This window comes from Muntiacus reevesi, chromosome 8, assembly GCF_963930625.1.
Source record: "Muntiacus reevesi chromosome 8, mMunRee1.1, whole genome shotgun sequence".
In the NCBI taxonomy this organism is placed as follows: domain Eukaryota; kingdom Metazoa; phylum Chordata; class Mammalia; order Artiodactyla; family Cervidae; genus Muntiacus; species Muntiacus reevesi.
In genome coordinates this window covers 37,996,807-38,021,606 of record NC_089256.1, presented here as the reverse complement: position 1 = coordinate 38,021,606, position 24,800 = coordinate 37,996,807, and the positions used below count along the sequence as shown (strand labels likewise).

General features: G+C 39.5%; 1 protein-coding gene across 15 annotated transcripts in view; it reads left to right on the top strand.

Annotated features, from left to right (window-relative positions):
• ZBTB20 (zinc finger and BTB domain containing 20) overlaps nucleotides 1-23,782 on the top strand; it is an 858,187-nt gene extending 834,405 nt beyond the window's left edge. For all 15 annotated transcript variants that reach the window (XM_065942514.1, XM_065942523.1, XM_065942509.1 and 12 more), the window contains one exon: nucleotides 846-23,782. In XM_065942514.1, coding sequence (XP_065798586.1) covers nucleotides 846-1,267 — 422 coding nt within the window. In that variant the 3' untranslated portion in view covers nucleotides 1,268-23,782. The remainder of the gene's footprint in view (nucleotides 1-845) is intronic.
• Nucleotides 23,783-24,800: the final 1,018 nt, after the last annotated feature.

The window sequence follows — 24,800 nt, the reverse complement described above, 5'->3', positions numbered from 1 at the left end:
GCACAGTGAGGTAAGCAGAACTATGTACCTCAGAGGCATTTGGAGATTCATCAGAGTGGCAGGCTGTGCCTTGGTGCCTAGATTTAAACAGGACCATTTGACTCTGAGATCATCATGCTATCTACCACCTACTCAACCTCCACACGACAAGGCCAATCTGCAGCTCAGGGCAGTCTAGACAGAATAACCAATTAACTCTCTAAATTTACATTTTGGGAAGATTTCTGTCTAAAATAGAGTTTTTTTAAAAATCAAAGGCATAGCTCTTTAGAATGACTTATTCCTACAAAAACCAATATTTTCCAGACCTATGATCCAGGCACAAGTGCATTTACTAGACAAAATACTGGAAATGATTATTGTCTCCAGAGAGGCAAGCTATGTCACCACCATCCTCAGTTCCCAAAGATTCTAGAGATCCCTATGTTTCCAAAAGAACTTTTCTCTCTCTTATTTCTTATGTGCTTAATGATGCAAATAGCAGACATACAGCTAATGAAGGCACTGAAAGTGACCCCCTTGAAGTAGCACTCGCTCTCTCCACAGAATGATCTTAGAAGACTTTTACTGGAGAATGTCATGTAGTTTTCCAAGAGAACCATTTTCTGGCATGGGGACCTGAAGCACTCTAAACTTTCCTGGCAGCGCCTTGAAGCAAGGTTTCTCAGAACATGAGAGGCCAGGAAGGACTGGATCTTTCCAATCAGGGGTGCTCTGTTGACCAATCAGATTTTTTTTTTAATGTTTTTGTTTTTGTTTTCTGTTGTCTTGTTTTTCTGTCTCTTGTTCTCCCTACCTGGCTGTGTCTCGCTCTGTTCGTTCTGCTGTCTTTCCCCTGTGGCCAGGTGAGAAGCCCCACCAATGCAGCATCTGCTGGCGCTCCTTCTCCTTAAAGGATTACCTTATCAAGCACATGGTGACACACACAGGAGTGAGGGCGTACCAGTGTAGCATCTGCAACAAGCGCTTCACCCAGAAGAGCTCCCTCAATGTGCACATGCGCCTCCACCGGGGCGAGAAGTCCTATGAGTGCTACATCTGCAAAAAGAAGTTCTCCCACAAGACCCTCCTGGAGCGACACGTGGCCCTGCACAGTGCCAGCAATGGGACCCCTCCTGCGGGCACACCCCCGGGGTCCCGCACTGGCCCCCCAGGGGTGGTGGCCTGCACGGAGGGGACCACCTATGTCTGCTCCGTCTGTCCAGCAAAGTTTGACCAAATCGAGCAGTTCAACGACCACATGAGGATGCACGTGTCTGATGGATAAGTAGTTATCTTTCTCTCTTTCTTATGAACAAAACAACAAAAAAGAAACAAAAAAGCTATGGCACTAGAATTTAAGAAATGTTTTGGTTTCGTTTTTACTTTCTGTTTTCGTTTTTGTTTCATTTCATTTTGTACTACATGAAGAACTGTTTTTTGCCTGCTGGTACATTACATTTCCGGAGGCTCAGGGGGAGTAATAGTTCTCCCAGTCTCCCTTGGATGGTGGCCTTAAGGCCTGGTAGTGCTTTGGAGGTCCACTGGTTGGATCTCTAGCTACTGGCCTCTAAATACAACCCTTCTTTACAAAAAATCTTTAGAAAAAAAAAGTTAAAAAAAAAATTTTTTTTTCACTTGTGAAGAGCACTACAAAAATATATAACAAAATCTAAAAGGCCTACTGTCTTTAAGTACACCGCTTGCAGTGTTTCAGTGGACATTTTCACAATTCTGGCCACTTGGACTTCACAGTAACCATTTTAAACTGTGGAATATATCACTTTCTGGTTGAAAACCCAGAGTGAAGGCCCTGCTCTTTTCCACCTACCAGGTTGTCTGATTTCCATAAAAAGGGCTGTGGGGGTGGGAGGGGGTGTAGGTTTGATGGTGTGGGGAAGACAAATGGCCGGCTTCTCCCCAAGATTCTGCTGGGTCCACACACCTTGGCCCACCTCCTCCATACCCCCTTTTCAGCAGAAGCCAGGAAGACTTGGACAAGCATCAAGCAACAGTGGCTATCGTATTTATTCAGTGTCTTCGCTGAGCTCCAGCCTCAGCACAATCAAGAGGGACTTTCATGAAAGGCAGGAATGCAGATAAAACAAAGATATCAGAGGTTTGCACCTACGTTTCTAGGTACAAGAGAAGGATTATTTCCAACAATCTTTGCAAAAAAAAAAAGTGTCAGGATATATTCTTGTGGAAGAGAAAAAGAAAGAGAAATGGAGGGTGGGGGGAATAATAAAAAGTTCTTGAGGCTTTTTTAATTCAAAATTTTATAGAGGGGCAAAAGTGACATTTACCAGATAGAATGCTGATTTTTTTAATATATTTACAACAGTATTTGTGTAAAAAAAATACAAAAAAAGTGATATTGTTAAAAGTAATTTTTTTTCATTTTGGTTTTGCGTACACTGCCACCAATCCCTTCTCTTTTATTTCACACACATATATATATTTTTTGGTAAGTCAAGACTGTTAAGGTTAGCGATACTGCTTCCAGATAGAAAGAATAAAAGGCAATTAAAGTTATATTTGAAAGAGAGGAAGGATATTTTCTTCATATTTTTTTAAATTTTTCTTAATTTTTATTATTTTAAGTATTGCCTGAGTTGATGAGGGCCTCTGGCCAGCCCATCCCTGCTGTAATTTGAACTGCTGCTTTGTATTTTGATATGTAGTTTTTCAACTTTTAGCAAGCTTATGTTGCTCCACTGAATATTTTTTTCACCAATTCATCTAGAATTCTGTTCTTTTTCACGGGAGGGACTTTATCTTTCAGAAACAGATTTCTTGCTTCTCTGAAAGTTTCATTGAGATCTTGTGATTCTAGAATTTCTATTGACTTTACCTTTTTTCTTTGATGAAACACTAGTACTCTAGAGGTCTTGACAAATGGGTCCTTTCCTTTTATGGTCAGCCAGGAGGAGGAGTTCACGAAACTCTGCTGTCCCTCCTCACCCTTCACAACTATAGAGAGCGGCATTATCAGAAGCCTGTTGCAGATCAGGATGCCTCAATGCCACAATCACTTTCTTCCTTTCAAAGATCAGCTCTGTTCCCACCCTGGTTGAGAGGGCTAAATAAGATGATTATTCTTTAGATTCTTTATCAATCCTTGCTTGTTGGTAAGGTTTTAAAGAAACTAACAAAAATCTCCCAGATGCGCAACATCCATCATCCGGAAGACCAATTCATTGCATCATCTTAGATGCCACTCTCTCTTCCTAGTTGAGATTTCTCTCCTCGGTCCTGATCAAGGTATCAGAATAGAGATTTTCCCCTTATAGACAATGTTCTAAAGGGATTCCAACTCAAACACAGGAATTCTTAAACCTTATAAAAACTCCAAAGGTGATTTCATTGCTGGGCATATTTTAATATATGTAAGGGGGAAACTAAATCTTTAAACAAAGCAGAAACACTAAACTATAGTTTAAAAAAAAAAAAGAAGGAAAAGTGTATCTCAGTTTCAAAATTACTTTGCATTTTCATTTAATTTTCCTATCAGCAACTTATTTATTAAAAAAAAAACCTGTGCAACAAATGGGGAGAAATCTTCCAAGGGAAGCAACTGTATAATAGCTAAATTGGTTTTACTCATCATTTTAGAATTGGTTAACTAGTATCTTTTCTATAAGTTTTTGCTGATAATTAGTAAGGTTAGTGCAACTGGCGTATATGTGAGTTTGATTTGGTCCTGTGGTCCTTAATTCAGTAAATATTTTGCTAGAAATTTTAATGTAGCCATGGATGATTAACTGACCTTTAAGTATTACCCATTGTGATTTCTAAGAGGAGTCCTACCACAAATATGTATCCAAAACTGACTTGTTTTAAAAGCTGGTGGAAAATAGCTTCAGAAATAAGAAAAAGTCCATTTTCTTTTGCTAATTGTGCTTTTTGAAGTAGTTATCTTAGACTCCAGTATTTCCACCTACTACCAACAGAGGGAGCATTAGTTAATTAACCATGTCATAGCATTTTGATATTTTGAAAAACAAGTCATTCAACCCATGATGTAACACAGAAAAAAAAAAATTGACATTAAAAAAGATCTTTGTAATCTAAAGGAAAATGACATGAAAGCACTCAGCATATATTACAAATGGAAGAAAGTCAAGAGCCACTTTAAAATATTTTGAATTATTTGACAGTTGCTGGTTTAAAATGGTGTCCTTACTCAAATCTTAGCAAAGTAGACAACATTATAGGACCCCCAGAAACTTGATCCTGGATGCCAGTATGGACCACATCCAGCTATCTCCTTCTCAAATCTGAGAGAGACCCATTTGCCTTAATGCTGGTTTGTCACATAAAAAAACCTGAGCAATTGGGTTAAAATTTACCTTTTGTTCTAGAACATGTAAGAGAAAAAAATTCCAGTTGAGTTTAAACCCTAATATTCATCCTTCCCCTTCAAATGAAGTATTTCTCTGTTTTTTAAATGTTGAAGGACCCCTGAAGAATTCCTAATGAGGTAATCATTTTAATGATATGTGCTATCCAGGTTTATATAACAGTAGGCTTTTTCTTACTGTGTGTATATTCCTCCCAGACATCTCATAGTCCAAAATAGTTGACAGATTGTCCTCTGGAGAAAGGAAGACGCTAGACTGAAGTTGGAGATGTAAGTTTGGGGAGCAATGAACTTGCTGTGGGGTTGTTACTCCATACTCTGGTCTCTGAAAGAGCTGCTTTCCGAACTGACCTACATTTGGGGAAATAAACCAGTCTGTACCTGTTTCAAAAGGATAAAGGAACTTTTAGTTTATCAATCCTTCCTTTTAAATTAAATAATCGTCAACATCTTAGTAAAGGGGAAAACTTTTGCTTTGAGAATAGAAGATGAGCATGGATTCTTTTTTATTTTCTAGTTTCAAATCCAACAATCTTCTTACATTTTGAACATCATGCTAGGATGTTATGAGTGTTTTTAAAAAAGAAAATTTTCAGTAGCCAGGGAAAAAAAATAGATGTAATGGAATCAAATGTTCCAGATATAAGACCTCTTAGGATAAGTACAGGGAACAAGAACTGGTATGGAAAAGTACTTTTTTTTTTAAGCAATTTAGGATTTAAAACTGGATTAGCTGGACAAGGGAAAGGAGAAAAGTCAAAGGGGAATATTTATCTCAAGACATTTAGATGTAGTTTATGAAAAATAAAACGTCCTAGCCCTAAAACATCAGTAGCATCTTAACAGAGCTGGCAGTTTTGTCCCTATTAATATAATAAATGCTAATAATTGTACCTACCCCCCTAACTCCCAGGAAGTAAAATAGAACCCAAAAAAGGGAAGAAATTGGGACACATGGATCTGATACAAATCTACACAGGGGAAAAGGTTGAGAAACAAGCCAGGCCAAAAAGGAATCTGAAATGAAAATCTCTATATCAAAATATTTCTTACTATATAGTTTGAATTGTAAACTTTAGCTTTTAATACAATTTTATAGACTTTTTCTTCCCCAAATCCCTAATGCTCTAAATTTGTTTGTGCCATGAGTAAGTGTCATGGATAATTTCCTGCTGTTGTTCAGGCTGAAGCCCATTTCTTCCTAGGCATCTCGGAGGTCACAGTAGCTCCTGGCCTTAGAAAGACTTGAATTTTCTTTGTTTAAAAGTCACAAGGTTTTGTTTTGTATCAGCCCAACATTCTATAAGGACCAAGAAAACGTCTAACTCATGAAGAGTTAGAATGCATGCATTGTGATATGAAAAGAGAAAAGGTTTCTTCTGGGTGTGTTAGTTTCACACTGGTCCTAAAGACTCCTATACCCCCATCATCCAAGTACACCAACAGTATGTGCAAAGGAGGAGTAGGCACCACCTGAGATGCCCTTGGAATTTAGGAGAAGAGAGGGGGTACCCTGTCTGTTGTGACCTGACTTAAAAGACATCGTATGAAAGAATTATTTAATGTAGTCATGAGTTGAAGTCCAGGGACCTGGGAGCCATGGGGAAGAGAACAGAAGGTTTGCAAAATGTATTCAGCACCCAATAATGCGAAGCCAGAAAGCATCCAATCACAAAACTAGGAAGTTTGGCAAGATGTATTTAGAGCAAGCTCTGGGCTTTTCCAAGGGTAGGGTCAACAGACTTTCTTTTGAGTGATTTCTGGCTCTGAGAAACCTCTTTACTTACTATAAAAGAACTTTATTTAAATGGCAAATTTTGCCCCCCAGAGAAAGATTTTATAAAGAGAAAAACAGGACACTAAAGACACAACCACGTGACTTGGTGTCAAACAAAAGGAAGGGGCCACTAGAATTTCAATAGACTCCCTGATCCCACAGAAGAGCCAGGCAACCCAGTGCCCCTCGGTGCCTAGTGTGTGAAGAGGGTGCTTGAGCCACACCAGGCTCCCCGAGGCCAAATGCGACCTTGCGGTGGGCGGCCGCAGCTACTTGCCCTTCTGTGTTCTCGCAGAGAAAGGGGCTCTTCTCCTAGGTGCCCAGGAAATAGATGGCACGGGGCAAACTTTCAAAACAATCTCTGCCTTGGTGCTCAGGCTGCAAATGGAGACAAAAGAAGGGGCACAGAGGAGCTCTTGCTCTGGAGAGAACATTCCCAACAGCTATTTGTGCAGAGTTGCCATTTGTGATGCTGCATCAACCTCCCCAAGAAGGAAAGTTGTGTGACTTAGTGTCCCTGTAAACACAGAGCTCAGAAACCAATAACCCAAAGCATCATTTCTAGTACTAGATACTCAAGTGATTAACCTGACCAAAACACCCCAAAGATCTTCCTCAGTCTCTGCATATCTACAGAACACTGACTCTGTAGCAGTCAGTGGTGCACGTTAATAGATCCCAGGAAATGGTGTGAACACTAGGGTTTGTTTGGATTCTTTTTAGGGTGAAGAGGTAGAAGATGAGGGCTGCACAGCATGGGTCCCTTTTCAACTATGTATTTGACTGAATGAGGGGTAGAAATGCCCTGTGTTGAAACAAGAAACATCATTTTTCCACACTGCTGACCAAAAATGCCTGGATTCCAGTGGTTCTTCAGGTCCAGCCTATTGCTCCAAAAACTGAATAATTTCAGACTAAATCTAATCTGAAGTGACCTCAGTTAAGGTATTTTCACAGGAAGCCACTTATAGTAAAGAATTACTGCCTTAAATCAGAAAGCCCAGGGAAGAGAACAGAAATAGAGAGATTGGAAGGGTGTGAAGACGTGGTCCTTTCTTGCCTTTTAATGGTTGCATTATTGCAAAACTGAGCCCTATTCATGACTGAAGACTATGGAAACAGTGACTTTACAGGGAGGCACCAAACTTGTATGGAACTGGCTGCTTTCAGGAATGGCTGCTATTTCTTATCGTATTTCAGTGACATACATCTGGGCTGGATGCAAAATAGACATCCTATTAGCTAAATAGTGAGTCCCATGAAACATGATCACAGGTGCCTAAGATGCTAGTTGAATCATTTCCTTAGCAGGGAGAACAATCTCAACAAAAAGCTTTCTCTTCCTGTACAGTGTATATCGCTAAACTTTTTTTTTCTCAGTTTCAGTGAGCATCTGGTTTATCTGGTGGCTTTTTGTTTAAATGCAAACTCACAACTTTCAAATCTTCAATGAAGGAGCACAATCTGCAGATCGTAGGGAAAATCTAGCCACAGTTATTGGAGTCCTGGCTTTTGCGATACCTAATTAGAGTGTAAAAAGTCCCTAACTAGCCCTCTTTCAAATTCAGTGGTTTCCTTGATTCAAAATGCTTCAATGAGATTCTAATACACCCAAGACAGAAAAAAAAAAAAAATTAACCCCCTAGGAGACATCTGTTTCTACTACTGTTGCAACAGAAGTTTGTTATTGCCCGGCAAAACCATTGCAATTTATATGTAGATTCTAGTAATGAAAGGGACTTAACCCATCTAGTATGTCACAGCTGCTGTCCAAAATGTCTGTAAATGAGTATACATTATGCATGTACACACGCAGTGTGAGGTGCTCTCAGTACAAAACTGCTCCGCGTTCATATTCCCCAGTGACAACAAGATGGAGTCTGGGATTTCTAGGTAGAGGTCTCACGTATCTCATGCTTCTGCTCTGTTGCCTTACTTGGATGCATTAGTGCTGTCCACTGTCTGTAATGAGGCTTTAGGACATTCTGAAGGAGCCCAACCATCAGTAATTTCTGTATACCCCTTTCATGAGAAACTTGAGTATGCTTGTATGAAGTAGAGTGCGCTTAACCAACTGCGCTTCTGTGGGGTTTATTGACGTGTGTGTGGACATGTGTCTTTGCATGTGTGCTTGCTGTAGTCTGGTCATGTGTGCATCTCAAACAAAGCACACATAGGCACAGGTCCTGGTGCATAGATACCGTTGCCTCTTCCCACCACTGCACTCAAGGCTGGTGGCTCCCTTCCCAGGAACCAGTCACCTGCCCACTCTGTTGCTTTTTGCAGCGTTTCAGAGTTAGGAGAAACAAAGGCAGCTTGTTGGATCCACAGCGAACCCACAGTGACAGGCTGCTCTCCTCCAGAAGAAGGTAGAACAGATGTCCTCCACTGGCAAGTAGACAAGAGGGAACAGCAGTCTGGGGCACCCCCTCTTGCCCAGGTTTCCTGTGGAGGAGGGGCACTGGGGCCAGGCAGGCAAGGCCCATACAGACTTTTGCCTGAGCCCTTCTGTAGCTCAAAGTCCTCCATTCCTTTCCTCTATGCAACCCAGTGTATGCGCACAAACACCCACCCACTTGTGAGTTTGACTCCCAGACTAAAGCTTCCTTAATCCTGCCTGCATCTGCAGGAAACCATCATCATTCATAAACTGTGTCTCCTAAAACCAGTGTGGCCTTTGCCCAAGTCTTTCCAGGAGTGGGTTGTTTACCATGTCTAGCAGACCAATAGACTCTCAGAAGAATCTTTTTTGGTAATCTCTAAGAATTGATGGCTCTTGCCCATCTCAAACATTAAAGTAGAATGTGCTTTAGTGGACTATTCTGAACCAACAGACTCGGCTCTCACAGCTGACTTTGAAGGGTGGCCTGGAAACAGTCGAATTCAGTTTTCTCCACTGCCATGCCTTTCTTTTATTAGGTGACTTCTTATTTTTTATGACATGTGGATTATTTCTGCTCACAGAATTCAGAGGACATTTTCTTTCCTCTTCTATTTTGGTGACTCTTCCCCTCTCCCATTAAGTAAGGCTATTTACAGTTGCAATCTTTTCTCTTGTTATTATTTTTAAAAATGTATATTGTCTTTCTATATCCAAAAGAAGTCTGTGACTGTAACCATAGGTGTTTCTTTTTACTGGAAAAAAAAATGATTTTTTTTTTTTTTTTAATTAACAGTACTAGTGACTTCGTGGAAGAATATGAGTTACTATTTAGGTATGCTTACTTAAGTACAGTACACTACACTGCAGTATTTCTGAAAGCTAGAACATACACATTATATATAACAACTCTATATTGAAATATATATTACATTATATTCATTTTTCCTTTTGAATCTGCCTACAATCACAAGTTGATTGAAATATTATTTCTTCACATTTATCACCCATCACCAACCTGCTGCAGTTAATCTGGTGCATTTAATAATAATCATTACTGCTCTAGTTTGCTTTTCATATTATCAGCTTCAGTATTGTCTTTACAGGATTTAAATTTTTTTTTTTTTAAGCTCGGACTTAGCAAATGTAGGAAAGTGAAAACTTTGTTACAAAAACATTTTTTTGGTATGGTTGACACAAAGAGTTTCATAGTCACAGTGATCTTGTTTAGCTGACCCTCTCAATATCTGAAGAACAAAAGAAGTGTATATGAATGTATCTGTGATTTTCCCCTCTAGGACTGTCACTGTCTATATTTGCTTTTAAAAATATGACCAAGGGGCCACTTAACCTCCATATGATCTGGCCAACAGTTATAGGCTGCATTTCAAAGGGCTGCTCATCTGAGAAGCAGAGGCAGTTAAATGCCTAGTTGTCCCAACTGTATTTTCAAATACTGATTTTTAATACTTGTTCTTTACTGACCACTTTCTGTTTTCAGTATGCCTACAATTATTTTAACTTATCTTCTGTGCTTCCCTGGAGGCAGCTTAGCAATATAATATTCATTTTCCTAGGAGTTTTTTTTTTTTTTAATAAAATCAGAATTTGAGGAACTTTTTCATGACAGAGGCTGATAGAACTAGCACTCAGAAATGTGTAGATACTGTGTCACCCTCAGCATCTCCAGTTGTCTGTTTAAGTGGGACTTGGTGCCTTTCTTCTTTAAGGCCCCCATGGAAACATCAGAAATAGGCATCCTGTTTCCCTAGCAAGAAGTATTTCCAAACAGTAATTTTAGATAAAGAACTTCTTCAGCTTCCCTCAGTTACTCAACATAGCGCCTAAACAACCCCACAGATGGATAAACTTCTCATCTATCCTGGGTGCCCGAGACCAGCTCCACATTCAGGACAAGATGAAAACAGCTGTTCACCATATTCAGCGTGAGAGCCCTTCCCACACTGAAAGCCTTCTCAGTGTAACACCAATTCCTCCCTTTCAATCTTTTCTAGCAGATGTTTATTTTCAAATCCCATCCCATTCTCCTGTGCCCCTTCAACAAGTCCCACACCATCCCCCCCACCCTGGCCCACACCATTCCTTATCCAACTCCCCCTGTGCCCTCCACTTACTCGTTAAGGAATTACTTGCTCTGATCTGCTTGGAAGGAGTATTGAGTCCAAAAGCAAATTATTCATCTGTTTCTCCAAAATTTTCAACTACATATATTTCTACTGAAAAGAAAGTGAAAAGTGAAAGTTAGTCAAACAGTCACGCCTGACTCTTTGCGATCTGGTGGACTGTAGCCCACCAGGCTCCTCTGTCCATGGAATTCTCCAGGCAAGAGTACTGGAGTGGGTTGCCATTTCCTTTTCCAGGGGATTTTCCCAACTGAGGGATCGAACCCGGGTCTCCTGCATTGCAGGCAGACTCTTTACCACTGAGCCACCAGGGAGCCCATAATTGTGAGTTGAGGGTGAGGGGAGCTGTTCCTTTGCCTCGGACCCCTTGATACCCAAACTGTATGAACTTCACTATTTTTCTCTTTCCTTTTCCTCACTCTTTGTTCCTTTTAATTATTATTATTTCTTGTTTCTCTTTAATACTTTACCTGTTCCTCTTCTCACTGCCTTAAGAATGCTAGTCATCATGACCCCTGAGGGCTTATTTCCCTCCCTTCCCCCTGCCCCTTCTGAATGTCCTTTAAGCTTTATGTGGTGAACGAACATTGACGCGAGTGAGCTCAGCAGACTCGTAGGCAGAGTGAAGCATGTCTTCACTGTACTTTCAGGTCTTAAAAGTTATCAATATTCTTTTGAGAGTGGGAGGACCTGAGTCACAGTTTTAAATGTCAGCTGTATTTGCTGAGGTCATAAATTCTTTTCACCTTCACATCTGGCCAAAGATAAAGAGAAAAATATTTTCTGGCCTTTTTTTTCCTCCTCTTTTCTTAAATACCACAGTGTTTGAATTCATGATATGAGTAGACCATTTCTGAGGGGGAGAAAAAAAATCATCAATGATGATTCTTTCAACTCCTACTAATATTTAGCCAAATGACATAGTTGCCAGACGCTAGACTTAGAGAAATCCAATGAAAGGGGTCACATTTCAGAATAATTTTGATAACTATTCAAGCCTTAATGAGCTCTTCTAAAACAAGTAAAGCCACTTCCACTCAAAGGCCTAGGAGACAATTAAAAAGATATTTTTTCTTTCATTTATCTTTTTGAAAAACAATTGTTGATTGGTTTAGAACTTTAAGCAGTAATTTACTAAGGGATGAAAGGATTCCTAAAGTTTCTAAAAATGTCTATTTTGCAACCAGATGTTTTGTAAAAGATTAAGTTAATCTGTGCTTAAATAGAATAATATTAGGGTAGAACAGATACTTGAAGAACCATGCAATACACTCCCCAGTACCTAAGCATTCACCATGTGACTTGGTCATCATGCTAGGTCTCATTTCAACTCGCATCTGGTTGCCAGAGCATTGTCCCAAAGACTCGTAGAGTTCTGGGTCTACCCCTTTATAGGATGTTAAGGACGCAATCCAAGCAACTCTATAACACAGTCTTTCTTGACCTGAAGGCCAACACTTACTGTGATACTGCTTTGGCTCTCTGCACTTGGGAGGACCATTCCGTGGCCTTTAGAGCACTACCTAAAAGTTTTGAGCACGCAGGGATGTGCTTTCATTTCTTGCTTTACCTGTTGACAAACAGAAGCAACATTCATGTCAGAAATGGAGCCTGAATTTGATTTGAGGCTTGACCCAGTTTTTGCTGTAATCAAACCAATTTTTGACATCATCTCACACCATAGAGGACAATAAAATAGATTCAAAAGACTCTCTGAGTCATGAGTGTAATAGGAAACCAACACTTCTTAAAGTCAGTATTATGTTGCTTACGACTGTCATTTTAATTGAACATGTTCTCCCCATCATTCCTATCTCCTTCTCTTCCTTCATCCCTTCTGACTCCCTCTATTTTTTTAAAATGCTCTTCATCTAAAGTATTCCTCTCCTCAGGCATTAGCTTCTGAAAGAATAAAAGACTCTCTTTTAAATCCTGAATGTCATCATTTAAAGTATAATGTGGAGGAGGAGAGGATCTGATTCTGTAGGTCCTACCTGGTTCAGATTATCACCAGGATTCCCCCAGGATGCCTTCCTAACACTGTTCCTTTTGCTCTCCAAGAAGAGCTCTAATACCCCAAGACCCCGGATTTTTCACCACAGCCTCTGCATGAGTCTAAATTAATGTCTAAATCCTGTTTAATATTCTCGCGAGTCCAGGACGTGAATTTCTTATTGCTCTCAAGCCTCCTACTTTTCTAAGCTGACATATGTCAGGAGCCCAGATGGTAGCTAATGCAGCAAAATAATGGTCAGAAACATGATAGTATATATTTGGGAGGACAAGAAGAGATGTCCTTTTTTTCCTCCATAAAATGCTTGCTTTCTCCCCATGTCCCCACCACCACCACAATGCATTTCAGGAACTCTGCATCTAATTTTACAGATACGTAGTTTTAGGATTTGCAAATATAGCTTAGGAAATGTTCTGAGATTGAAGCTGGTAGCAAACCAGTTTATTTTCTGCACTGGACTTTAGGACAAGTGTGCACAGATACAATTCCTTCAAAGAAAGTGAAACTAACATAGTAAAGCAAAGGGATAATACTTTTACACATTAAAACAGTTGTTTGCTATCCGTAAACCTTGATTTAAGCATAATTATTACTTTTTAGAAACCTGAAACTGGAGGAATGTGTATTTTAGTAAAGTTTGTTTGTTGATTTATTTGTTAGCCTTTATCTCTTTCTTCTCAAGACAGTAAAGTTTTGATTCTTTAATTTGATACTGTTCATGGCCCTAGGCATCAGTCAAATCACTGCCCACTCTTATCTTATTCCTTTCCCTCTTAGAATGAAAAGCCTTCCATTCTGTTATTAAGGAGTCTTTTCTCCATGAAAAGTGTATCTTCCTTTTCCAGTAGCACCTGAGAACTTTGAGGAGAAAGATTCTCTCTTCACTTTGAGGGTAGAATAGTTAAAATAAATGCTATTCCTTGCAAAAAAAAAAAAAAAAACCCCATTTACCTAAACTTATAGGAATTGATTGCAGAGGAAGGTCATAGAGTTACACACTACAAATCTTATTGCCTTCTCAAATTTTGGAAATAAGGCTGAGGATAATGTAATGAAAACCCTCTTTGGATATTTTTTATTAATATAGTACAGAATCACCAGAAAAGAAAAAGAGAATACTACTAAAATGACAAAACCAGTGGATATGGATTGCTATAATTGTTCAGATTTCTGTTCTCTTCATTTCAAAACTACGTGTGTTCACAAAGTCATAAATGGTGAAACATCAGTTGTCCATTGCCTCACATCTCCTTAACCTGGCGCTGGAGGTGACAATCACAGAGGGAGATTGGCATTGTCAGTACTTCACCCATGTATATTCCCACCACCATACAAAAAGGAAAAACCAAATTAGAAACTTAAGAAAAGAGGAAATTGTAGTGCTTCATTTGAAAGCATACAAGTATACTGTTTTCAACTCAATTCAATTTACAGATAGCCTGACAACCTTTTTATAACCTGTCTTTTGTGCTATAATTTGCATTCTTGGCTGAATATTTAAAATAATTGCAATTTCAATTAAGTGAACAGAGGGAAAGCTAAGAGGGAAAACAGGACAGTATGACGGGACTAAATTTGATAAAGTTCTGGATTCCTGAAGCCAGTTCTCAGAGTTAGCAAGGAAAGTCAGCACCATTCACCGTTTGCCATTCTCTCCCACTCTATTACCAGCCTAAGAATTAACCTCATTTCTTTGTGATTTAAGACTTCTCTTAATACTATCAAACCCATATAAGAGAAATTATAGAATTTGTCTGCCCCTATTCCTAACCTGCTCTCTGGGGCTTATGCAGAAAGAACTGATAATAAAATAATGATCAAATTTGATATAAGATTTAGACATAGACCAAAGTGCTTAGTATATGTTCACTACCAGAGGGTTCTTTGAAAAGTAAGGTGAGTTACTCTGCCCCTGCTCTCCTTGGCACAAACTTTGATTTGAAGCGATCTATATGTAGACTTGAGGGAGAGAATTCTCAAAAGCGTTGTCATCATTTAAACCCCTTCCTTAGTCCCACTGATTAGATTTTCCCAGGGGCCTATTGAGATATACATTAAGGGTAACTCTCAAATATCTAATTAAATTTAGTTTTTTGCTCTACTGTTAAAAGAATTGTGGTTTTCAGAGTAAAGGAAAGTAGAGTCTCTTCATAACCCTCATGGCAAACCAAGGCAAGAAATTGATAGAATCAAGAAACTCTGTGGGAACATACTGTTTCAAAATACTTTGAGTGTGCTGACCCCTCCACCCCACCCTGCCAAATGTTTCTAGAATCTATTCTAAACTACATATTCTCCTGATTCTCCTGAGACTTCCAGCGTGCATGTGGGTATGTGCAGACAAGCAGACTCACACCTGGAGGGTGGAGACCCAGACAAACTGGAGAGAATGGTGCTGGAAGATGGTCAAAGGCAAGGCATCTCTCCAAAATCACTCAATACTCCCATATCCCAAACTAAGTCCAGATGAATCTCAAGCAAAAAGTAAGCTCCTTAAGACTTCCTGCTCTGAATTTTTCTTTTCTTAATAATATAAGAAGAGGTACAATACAGACTCAATTTTGGTGTAATAATTCACTTTTATATTTAATAATTGTACTTTTTGTGTTAGTGTGTCATTGAGCTATTTGTACCAGTTTTCAATCTATCATCCTGAGAGGGGCCTTGAGAATTTCTGTGTATGTGTATGTAGATCTGTATTTATGTGAAGTCAGAAAAAGTGGACAGGACAAGAACGAGGTGAGAGGAAGTCAATGTGAAAAAGTGAGTGCCCTTAGTATCTCTATTTATGTTAGGTAAGGTGGCTGCTGCCTGAAGCCCTTGAGGAAAAGCTGATTGCACTATTCAAAAATAAGAACCCAGCACTGTTAAATTTAGGACCATGTTTGGGGAAACAGGAAAGATTTATCTTTTTCTGTACCTATTCCCTTTAGCATCGGAGCCATTTGACATGATGAAAACCATTCAATAAAAACCACTACTGACCTTTGCATTAAATAGCTATTTTCCTCTTCTAAATACTACCCTTGGTTTCAACTCAACTCCTTCCCTTTATATTCTGCCTATTGGCTTAACATTTTACAGAATAATGCCTAGGTGTTTGCTAGTTGTTTCTTTCCTTTGAGCTGAAACAAACAGGGACAACAAAAGAGATGACTCACAGAAGTGTGAGGTAAAGACTGAATTTCCCACTTTTGTGGCACTGGTAACTGTTAGTAAGTGTTGTTTAGGGTTGAGCTTGGGTCTGTAATAGGGCCTTCTGGTTTTTTATTTTTGTCTTTGTTTTGTTTTTTTTTTTTTTGCACTAAATAAATATGACTGCACTGCATTGCACTACTGAAATGTATTTACTTGTGCCGGGAGAGAGTGTGTGAGGTATGGGAAAGAAAGATGCAAGTTATGAAACTAGAAGCACCACAGAAATGGAAGGTTGTTTTCATCATGCTCGGTCTTAGCAAGGTTGGTGAGAATCTGTGGAATCTGCCAACTCTTGATCAGGCCTAGCAACTGCCATGCTGATAGGATCTGTTTTCTTATTATAAAGAAGCTGAGTTAGTACTGTACATTGAAGATGTTTAAAAAGAGAAGTTTGCCCAACATTTTCTCCAACTAAGCTTTTAGTAAGAGTTTCAATGGTGAGGAAGCCAACAGAGGTGACAGGGAAGTCTTCACCTTGGCCAGGGGTAGGGCCTCCTTTCAGAAAAACCTCACCTTGTCCATACTGGGGGTATCCTTTCAGCCTGAGCATGCTTTCTCATCACTGGGTGAAACCTAGATCAGGCTAACCAAAGAGGAAGGCCATGCATGTGGTAAAATCCTTTAAGATGACAGTAAGGGAACAGTGCAATAAACATTAAAAACCAGTGAGGTGAAAGGTTTATTTTGAAACAAGCTAGGCCACCTTTGAAATTGGAGGAAGAGTTGGAGGATTAATTGGAACCTACTTACTAGCTGCTCCATCAGAGACTATCCTTTATAAAACAGAAGACCTTAACAGTGCCTAAAAGCCTAGTTTTGAAGTTGGGTTGGTTTTTGTTTTGTTTTGTTTTCAGTTTTCCTTTATTTGATTTTTTTTATTGCCTTTTAAAATCTCAGAAATAATTAGAATTTGACAGCTCTTTAGTGACTATTAATAAAAGAATCTGTCACCACAGGAAAAGTAATGGATTGTGTAGGGAATAATAGTAGGAGAGTAAAGATGCTGAAAGACTCTTCCAGGATCCAAGGTGACAGCGTTGAAGATTCTGGTTCAGTAGGAAAGGATCACAACTTGTATCAGTGGGTACTGTTGAATTTCTCTGATCACTGTCACGTGTTGGGACATCAATGTGGAAAATTCTTGGGTGAGGCCTCTTAAGATTTCATTGATACCTGTCTTTCTCTCTCCCTCTTAGTATCCATCCAAGTCTACTTTTCCAAGTTGAAATTTTTTTAAGGAAGCTGACAGCCTTGCTAGGCAGAAGACTCCATTTAGAGCTTTCAGAACTAATATAAGCAATCCCTTCAGCAGTATTCTCTCCCTTTTAAATAAGAAACTCTAAATTCAGAGCTCTTAACAGATACTTAGAGATGTGTTTTGGGTAAGCACTGAGAAGATACTGACTGTACCAAACCAAAGTTATATACAGAAATAATTGACCTTTTAAAATATATTCACATTAACTGTCCTAGAATACTTCTCTTGAGGCTTTTGGAAAAGAACTTCTTCCTTAAAACTTGCATACCCACTCCAGTTTTGTCACCAAAGATTTTAATCTCCAGAGCCCCACTTCCTCTCTTGTAAGGCAAAAGTAATACAACAGGCTCGAGGGATATGCTTTGGTGGTCAAGTGATGATACTTAGGTTTTCGTTCTGTAAACAGTGATATTTAACATTTAACAGGAGACTTGTTGTTAGAAGAGCTACTGAATTGTCTCTATGACTTAGGGATTGGTTAGAAGTTTAAAAAAAAAAATAGGGAAAAAATAAACAATAGTACTTGACACTGTAAACTAGTTTTTAATAGAGTCATGACCTGGAGACTGATGGAGAGAAAGAAACTTCCATGGAAGAGAGTGAGCTAAATCATTGAGAACCAAACGAGGATCATTGGTGCAGCGTGTGCACAGAGCAGGTCAGTGCTCTGCATGGCCGGAGCCAACAGCCGGGGCCAATAGAGAAATCAGATACCTGGCCAATGAATTCAAGTACTGGAAAAGCCACAGTTTGGGTTTCATTGTGGTTGCTGAAGGGGTTAAAACATCCATGCCCATGGCAAGGAAAATGTTGAGGCTGGTCTGTTGTGATAGTGCCTTTCTTGTTGTAGCAAGTACTAGGTTAATAATCTGTTTAGTTATGCTTTCCTGGATCATTGTCCCAGTCTTCTGAGGAGGTCTGAAGGGATAATATTCACCTATTATGGGATGAAGGGATAGGGTATTGCTCCTGGAATGCTGTGATGTGATGATATTTGCACTAGATTCTAAACTTTAAACTGGAGCAACTGAATGAGAGAAAAACCAAGGATTGTTCCAAGTTAAAAGAAACCAAAAGCAGTATTTTCTGACTGATGCAATTTCTTTGTCTTCTTCTTCTTCTTTTTTTTTTTTTTCTGGAAGAAACTTCACACTTGTTGATTACCAAGCTCAACTCTTACCAACTGTTTCCCTTCTTATTTTATTCCCACACTGGACCATCGGTGTGAGTTAACCATCAAGTAGGAATGGTTAATGGAAAGGTTTCTGTCATTACAGCTTCGTAACCCTTCTCTCCTTCATCAAAGGCATGGGGGTGGGGAGGCTGCAGAGCCATTGAGCCCTTGGGGAAGCCAGTAGGCATAGATGTCATGTCAAAAACTGAGCTGATGCATATTTGCTCAGAGGACATTGGAACCCAGAGCTAATCCTAAAGGATGCTCAGAAAGAAGGAAACCAACGTGTTGAAGAAAACAAAGGGAGGTGGTGCCCAAAGGTTGCCTATTTCTCCCCTCTCTTCTTTTCCAACTCACCCTCATATCCCCTCTATTGGAATTATATTTCATTTCAAGTATTATATGGTACCAGAAGAATTATTTGGTTCCTTGGTTTCTCTCTTTAACAGTGGTCTGGGAACTCCTCCAAAATTAAAAACAAATACCATCAGTGTCTCCCTTGTGGCCTACCAGTTTCTCGAATGCTATCCAGCTGGTCTTGACCAGTCAACTAAGATAACTTGGAAGCTTTGGCTTGCTCAATCACCTGTCCACTTTTTTTTCATTTTGTTTCCATTTCCATTTGAATTTTGAGTGATCCTATAGAAAGGTGGAAATCATGGGAAAGGTTTGGAGGCTGCAATTCTAGGGCATACTTGTCAGGAGTTTGTATTACCCCAAATATCTCTTTTTTGCCCTGTTTTCAGTTGAATCTGTTGCCCTGATTATAATTTCTATCATATTTGTGGTTATTTTTATGAGAATAGAGTCCATTTGCTATATCTCTGTGAGTGCTTTTTTTCTATTTTCCCCAAATGAGTGCAGTACCAATCTGTTAATGAAGTATCTGTTTATTATATTATTAATATGTAATTCTACTGTAGACCAAAAATATAAAAACAAATTTGTTCATTTTAAAGATATAAAGAACTAGTGAGTGAACGATTAAGAAGGAAAAGACCGAAGAGCAGTGGTTAACTATGTCAAGTTAGAAATCTAAGAGTAGCCTTACCTATTTTAACCAGTGCTTGCCAGTCATACCATAGTTGGGATTACATAGTCTTGGCTCCTTCATGCTTATTTTGTATAATTCTTGTTTGTCTGTTTGTTTTTCTTTAATGCAATTGAGGTTGCACATCATGCTGTTTTTGGCAATGCCTGATTTTATTATATTTACTTTTATCAGTCGTTTCCTTTACAAGGATGGGAGAAAAGTTGTATTTCTTCTTTTAATTTAAAATTTGTTTAATGCACTGGAAATAAAATTGGACATATTTCACTGTTAAAAAATCAGAAACAAAACAGAACAGAAACCACAGAGAAAAAACCAGCAACAAAGTAAGTAATAGGGAAAAAAAAAATCTATTTGTGCTGAAACACCATACAAAATACATCCCACATGAAAGAGAAATACCATCAAATAAGGAAAACAAATCGTTTAAAAGCTACAACATTTGAAATTAAAAATATACCTGGATTCAATAGGGATGGGGAAAATAGGGCATTCCGTTAAAATTAGAGATCTCATTATTGTTACAGTTAATGCCCAAACTGGTTCAATGTGGGCAAGGTGACTACAGGGAAAATGGCCCCAGCCTTCTGCATACCACTGGAGCTCTCTCTTACCTTTTCTCCTAGGCTTAAGCTCTGTTGTAAGGGGGAAGAAAAATGTGCTATGATGGAGAAATTGGCTTGTATAGAGGTATTTGTACAGTACAAGTGTGGACACAGCTTAGTCCTCTGCCCATCCTCAGGCAGGATGTTTCTTTTCTCCTTGAGGATTTGCAGCAGGTAAGCCCATGACATAGGAGACTGTAAAGGATCCTCAGAACATCAGCTCATACTAAAGAGCCTCTTGACTCCAATCTGATCTCCCTTCTTGAGCATTCCCAGACATTAACAGAGCCAGTTAACCCATACAAATGCACAGTGAAAGGAAATAGATTTTTTTTTTCCTAGTCAACCAGTTGTATCTTTTGTTTAATGTTTGCTGGGTTTTTCTGGTTTTGTTTTGTTTTAGAGTCGGGGTGGGAGTAGACATAATTTCACAAACCTTATACAGTAATTGTTTTGCATCTTCCATGTTTTATGCAAAAGCAGACATTTAAATCAATAAATAATCGTGCCCTAGACTGAAAGTTAATGTTTAGGAGAGGAAAAAAATTGTTGGAATTTTTTCTACATTTTTTTGTGAAGAATCTTTTTTGGAAAGGAAGGATACATATTTTTGTTGTGTAATATTTTCTATTTTTGAATGCATTTTATTGGTACAAGACTGTTTTTTTGGTGAAGACATTATTTAAGAAAAAAAGAAAAAAACTAATCGAAAAGTTTGCCCTTAAGGATATGCTGCAGTTTTGAGGTTAAAAAAAAAAAAATAACTGATTCAAGATGCGTGTTAAAAGTTGGGATTATATTGTTGTTTTTTTGTAATTGTTACAAGAAGAAGTTTGTACCCACTGCTGTTTATTTTGTTTCAGATGAGTAAGTAAAGGGATTGTTCTTGTTTTATTCTTTTTTTAGAGAAAAAAAGCTATTTATGAAATGTCAAAAACACTGGACTGTGAGTTTAAGTGTGGAAGCATTTTACCACCCTGTGTCTTCGACCAATTATGGGAAACCCCTTTTCTCTTCCCCCCCGCCTTAGCCTTGCCAAATGAGAAAAATGTAACAGCTGTCAGATGATCGAAGCCACTGAAGCCCTGCTTTAATTCTTATGGTTTGAAAAAGTTGGAAAACCAAAGTTAAATTTCTTTATGAAATCCCACTGTCCGTAGCCCTTTTTTGTATGACACAGCCGGTTGACTCAGCCTCTCTGTCTTGGATCATTGCCTTCTTAAGGACTGGGGGCCAACTCTGAGGCCACAGAGACATAAAAATGGCAAGCCTGAGGGTTGAAGGCTCATGAAAGTCTGTGTGAGTGTGATTTCAACTTGTCAGTGGGCAGTTTTCCCATCCTGCCCAAGAGCAGTGCTGACCTGCCCGAGGGGAGAGCTCCCCCACCCCTATCACCTCCATCATTGTCTTCTAAGACCTCTGCTCTCTGGAATGGCTTTGCCTCTCTCAGCAGCCCACCTCCATGGATGGGGTGGGGTAGGGAGGATCCAGTTGAAAGAATTGCTGTGGATGCTATGAAAGGCCCCCCAGCCCTGGGGAAGGTGAGTCAAGGGACCTTGCCTGCACAAGGGAACTTGCCTGCCTCATCTTTGACTCTGTGGCTTGTCTATCCATCTGCTCACTGTGAAGACAGAGAGGCAGAGTGGCCTAAGGCTGTTCAATAGCTTTTCCATATTTTTTCAACATTGAAAAAATAATTTTTTAAAACTGTGATTTTTTTTTTAATCATTTGGCTGGAGGGAAGGGAAAAGGGAAACACCAAAAGCTGTAACATGATTAACTGGAGATATTTAAACTGGGGGCACTTTCTAGACCAAGACAAATGAATTTCGTTCTGGACCCTAAAGCAGCCAAATCTGGGGACTGTCTGTGACAGAAAGCTGAAGAGAGGCCTCCATTTCCTCCTTTCTCCTTTCTTCTCTCTGTCTTGAAATTCTCTCTTCTCCTTTTCCAACTTTCCTTTGACTGCTCCAATGGCCCTTGGTCTCCCATTTCATACCTGTGTGCATGTGTACACACACACACACAGACACACATACTTGCAAAATACCATTTTTCTTAAGGATTGTGGGACCGAATAAAATCACGTGCCTTCATTTTTTCCTTTTATAGCTAGATGAACCTCTTCTTTTTTTACAGCATTTAAAAAATAGAGAGGTTGAAATGTTAGTGGGGGAGGGCTTGGGTGTCATTTAGGACGTAATTTTTGTTTAGCGTATTCCCCCAAACATCAGTACAAAGATTTTGACCCCTTAATTGTATTCTTTGGACATTTAGAGCATCCAGTAACCAATACATGACAGCCTACACCCATTTAATTTTAGAGCAATTCCTGAAAATTTGATTTCAGAGACTTCTTTGATCCTTCTCAAAAATGAGGTGAGCAATGGCACACAACCTTGTTCTCCCAATCTGGTGCTTATGCATGTGGCGTGGGGTGGGCATGGGGGTGGGGGGCATGGGTGTGTTTCAACAAAGGGTGCATTCCTAAAGATCTCTGGTGCTGAAGGGCCTCCAGTTCCTTTCAAAGACTGCATTTGACACATTTTACACACGAATGGTATCACATGCAATATTTTAACAGAGCATGGGAGAGGCTCTTTGAAATGGGGTTTTGCATCTTTTTTGTAACATTTTGATTTCTCTGGTGCCTTATTCCTACTGGACGCTGGCACTCAAATCCCCACAGGGAGCTGACCCAAAGTTAGCCTGGGGAGTGGGGACGCCTGGGCAATGCTGGAGTGGGCAGGGCATGGGGAGGCTGGTGTCCGTTGTTGGGGAGGGGACTAGATGGCATCTCGTAGCCGAAGCCAAGCAGGAGCTGCACACATCCACACACGGTGAACACTTCTGACCTGTAACACACCGCAGACTCATCCTTCCTCACCTGAGCTTTCCTTCCTCCTTCCTCTTCTATCTCTGCCTTCTCCCAAAGGTGCTGCTGCTGCTGCTACTGAGGTGCCCAGAGTCCAGAACGCCCAGTAATCACTCAGGCACAAGCCTGGCACTGCCACGTCAGCCCCTGGCACAACCAAACCCGGGTTTCTCTTGCTGGGGGCTGAGAACCGTCAGATTTTTCTCATCAAAAATGTTTTCCAAGAAATCATTGGATTACAGTTATTCTGCATTGAAAATGCACTTTAAAAAAATAAATAAAAGCTCCAGACTGTTTAAAATGTACAGAGGGGGCAGGGGAAAGATAAACATGTGCTAGTGTCTGAACCCAGTTCAGTTTATCTCCAGTTGAAACAATATACACTATATTATGTATAAATGTATACACACTTCCTATATATATCCATATATATATAGTGTATATATTATACATGTATAGGTGTGTATATGTGCATATATACACACATGCACATAAATCCAGATGCTCATTACAAAACCAGATGCTACACAAACAGCAGCAGAGGAAACAAGGTTGGACTCTTGCAACAGATCACAAAAAATAAAAGCAGCCACTTACAGTGACTTTGGTCATTTCTGTACGTTCACAAGGAATGGATTGTAACAAAGAAAAAAAGGAACAGTGTTAGTGAAAGTGGAAAAATGGGCGAAACCAGCTTGATCCAATGGGAATGCAGTAATGTTCTATACCATCTCACCTATTTCTTTTTGTCATGTTGATTTGATTTAAGTTTTCGGCTATTAAATTTTCTTTAACTCAAATGACCCACAACAAACTGAACAAAATGACTACAGCAAAAGCCCTTTTCAGTGGAAGATGTCAGAAATCTCAAAACCCTTGGCCTGACTCAGAACTACCATGTGCAAATCAGTACTCTTTTAATGTTTGAAATAAAACTGAAAAAAAAAAAAAAAAAAAAAAAAAACTTTTTTGAAGCACCTTAACGTGGCCATCCATTCAAGGAATGGGTGCCACTTTTTTCTTTGAGCACCTTATTGACGTGTTTTGCTATCTGCTGTCTTTCTGTTACCTGTTGGCTGAATGGCTAGCTGTTAACACACGCATGCGCACAGACTAGAGGGTGGGGCCTGCGTGTTCTCAATGACGTTTACTGTGGTGACTGCTGAAAGGTGAACCCGTTTCCTGATCTTCCCGCCACAGTGTTGTGATAAGATTCCAAGAAACCGTATTCCCTGCACAGAAATGTTTCTTATCACATTGTATCGTAGTATGGAAAGGAAAATGGTCCCTTTTTTGCAATTGCTACTGTACACACACACACACACACACACACACACACACACACCACACACACACACACACACACACACCACATGCACATATTCATTCGTCCAAGTGGTATTTTCAGTGTCTTGTGGTTGTCACTGTTCACACGGTTTCTATTTCCCAGTGAATTTTGAATGGAGGGCAACTTTTCTAACCAGATTGTCTTTTCAGTCTGAGGACCTGGGGGTTGGGGAGGAGTTTGGAAAGAGGGAGAGGCAAGGAAAAAGAGATCTTTAAACTGAAAGAATAATTTCCCACGAGGAACCTAGGCTTGATGACTGTGGAGACTGTCCCCTCCAATCCTTGCAGGTGGGCAAGGGGCACTGTTGTATCAGTCTGTGTACCGTTCAACCCATGGAAACACGAACACACACACCCATCCACCCGTCAATATATACATGTGGTTTGGAATGAGCAGGTCAATAGTTTTGAGAGGGAGTTTGTTCCTTTTTTTTTTTCCTCATTATACTCTTAAATTGTTGTCAGTTATCAAACAAAAACTTGTTTTGAAAAACCTTGCATACGCCTTTTCTATCAAGTGCTTTAAAATATAGACTAAATACACACATCCTGCCAGTTTTTCTTACAGTGACAGTATCCTTACCTGCCATTTAATATTAGCCTCGTATTTTTCTCACGTATATTTACCTGTGACT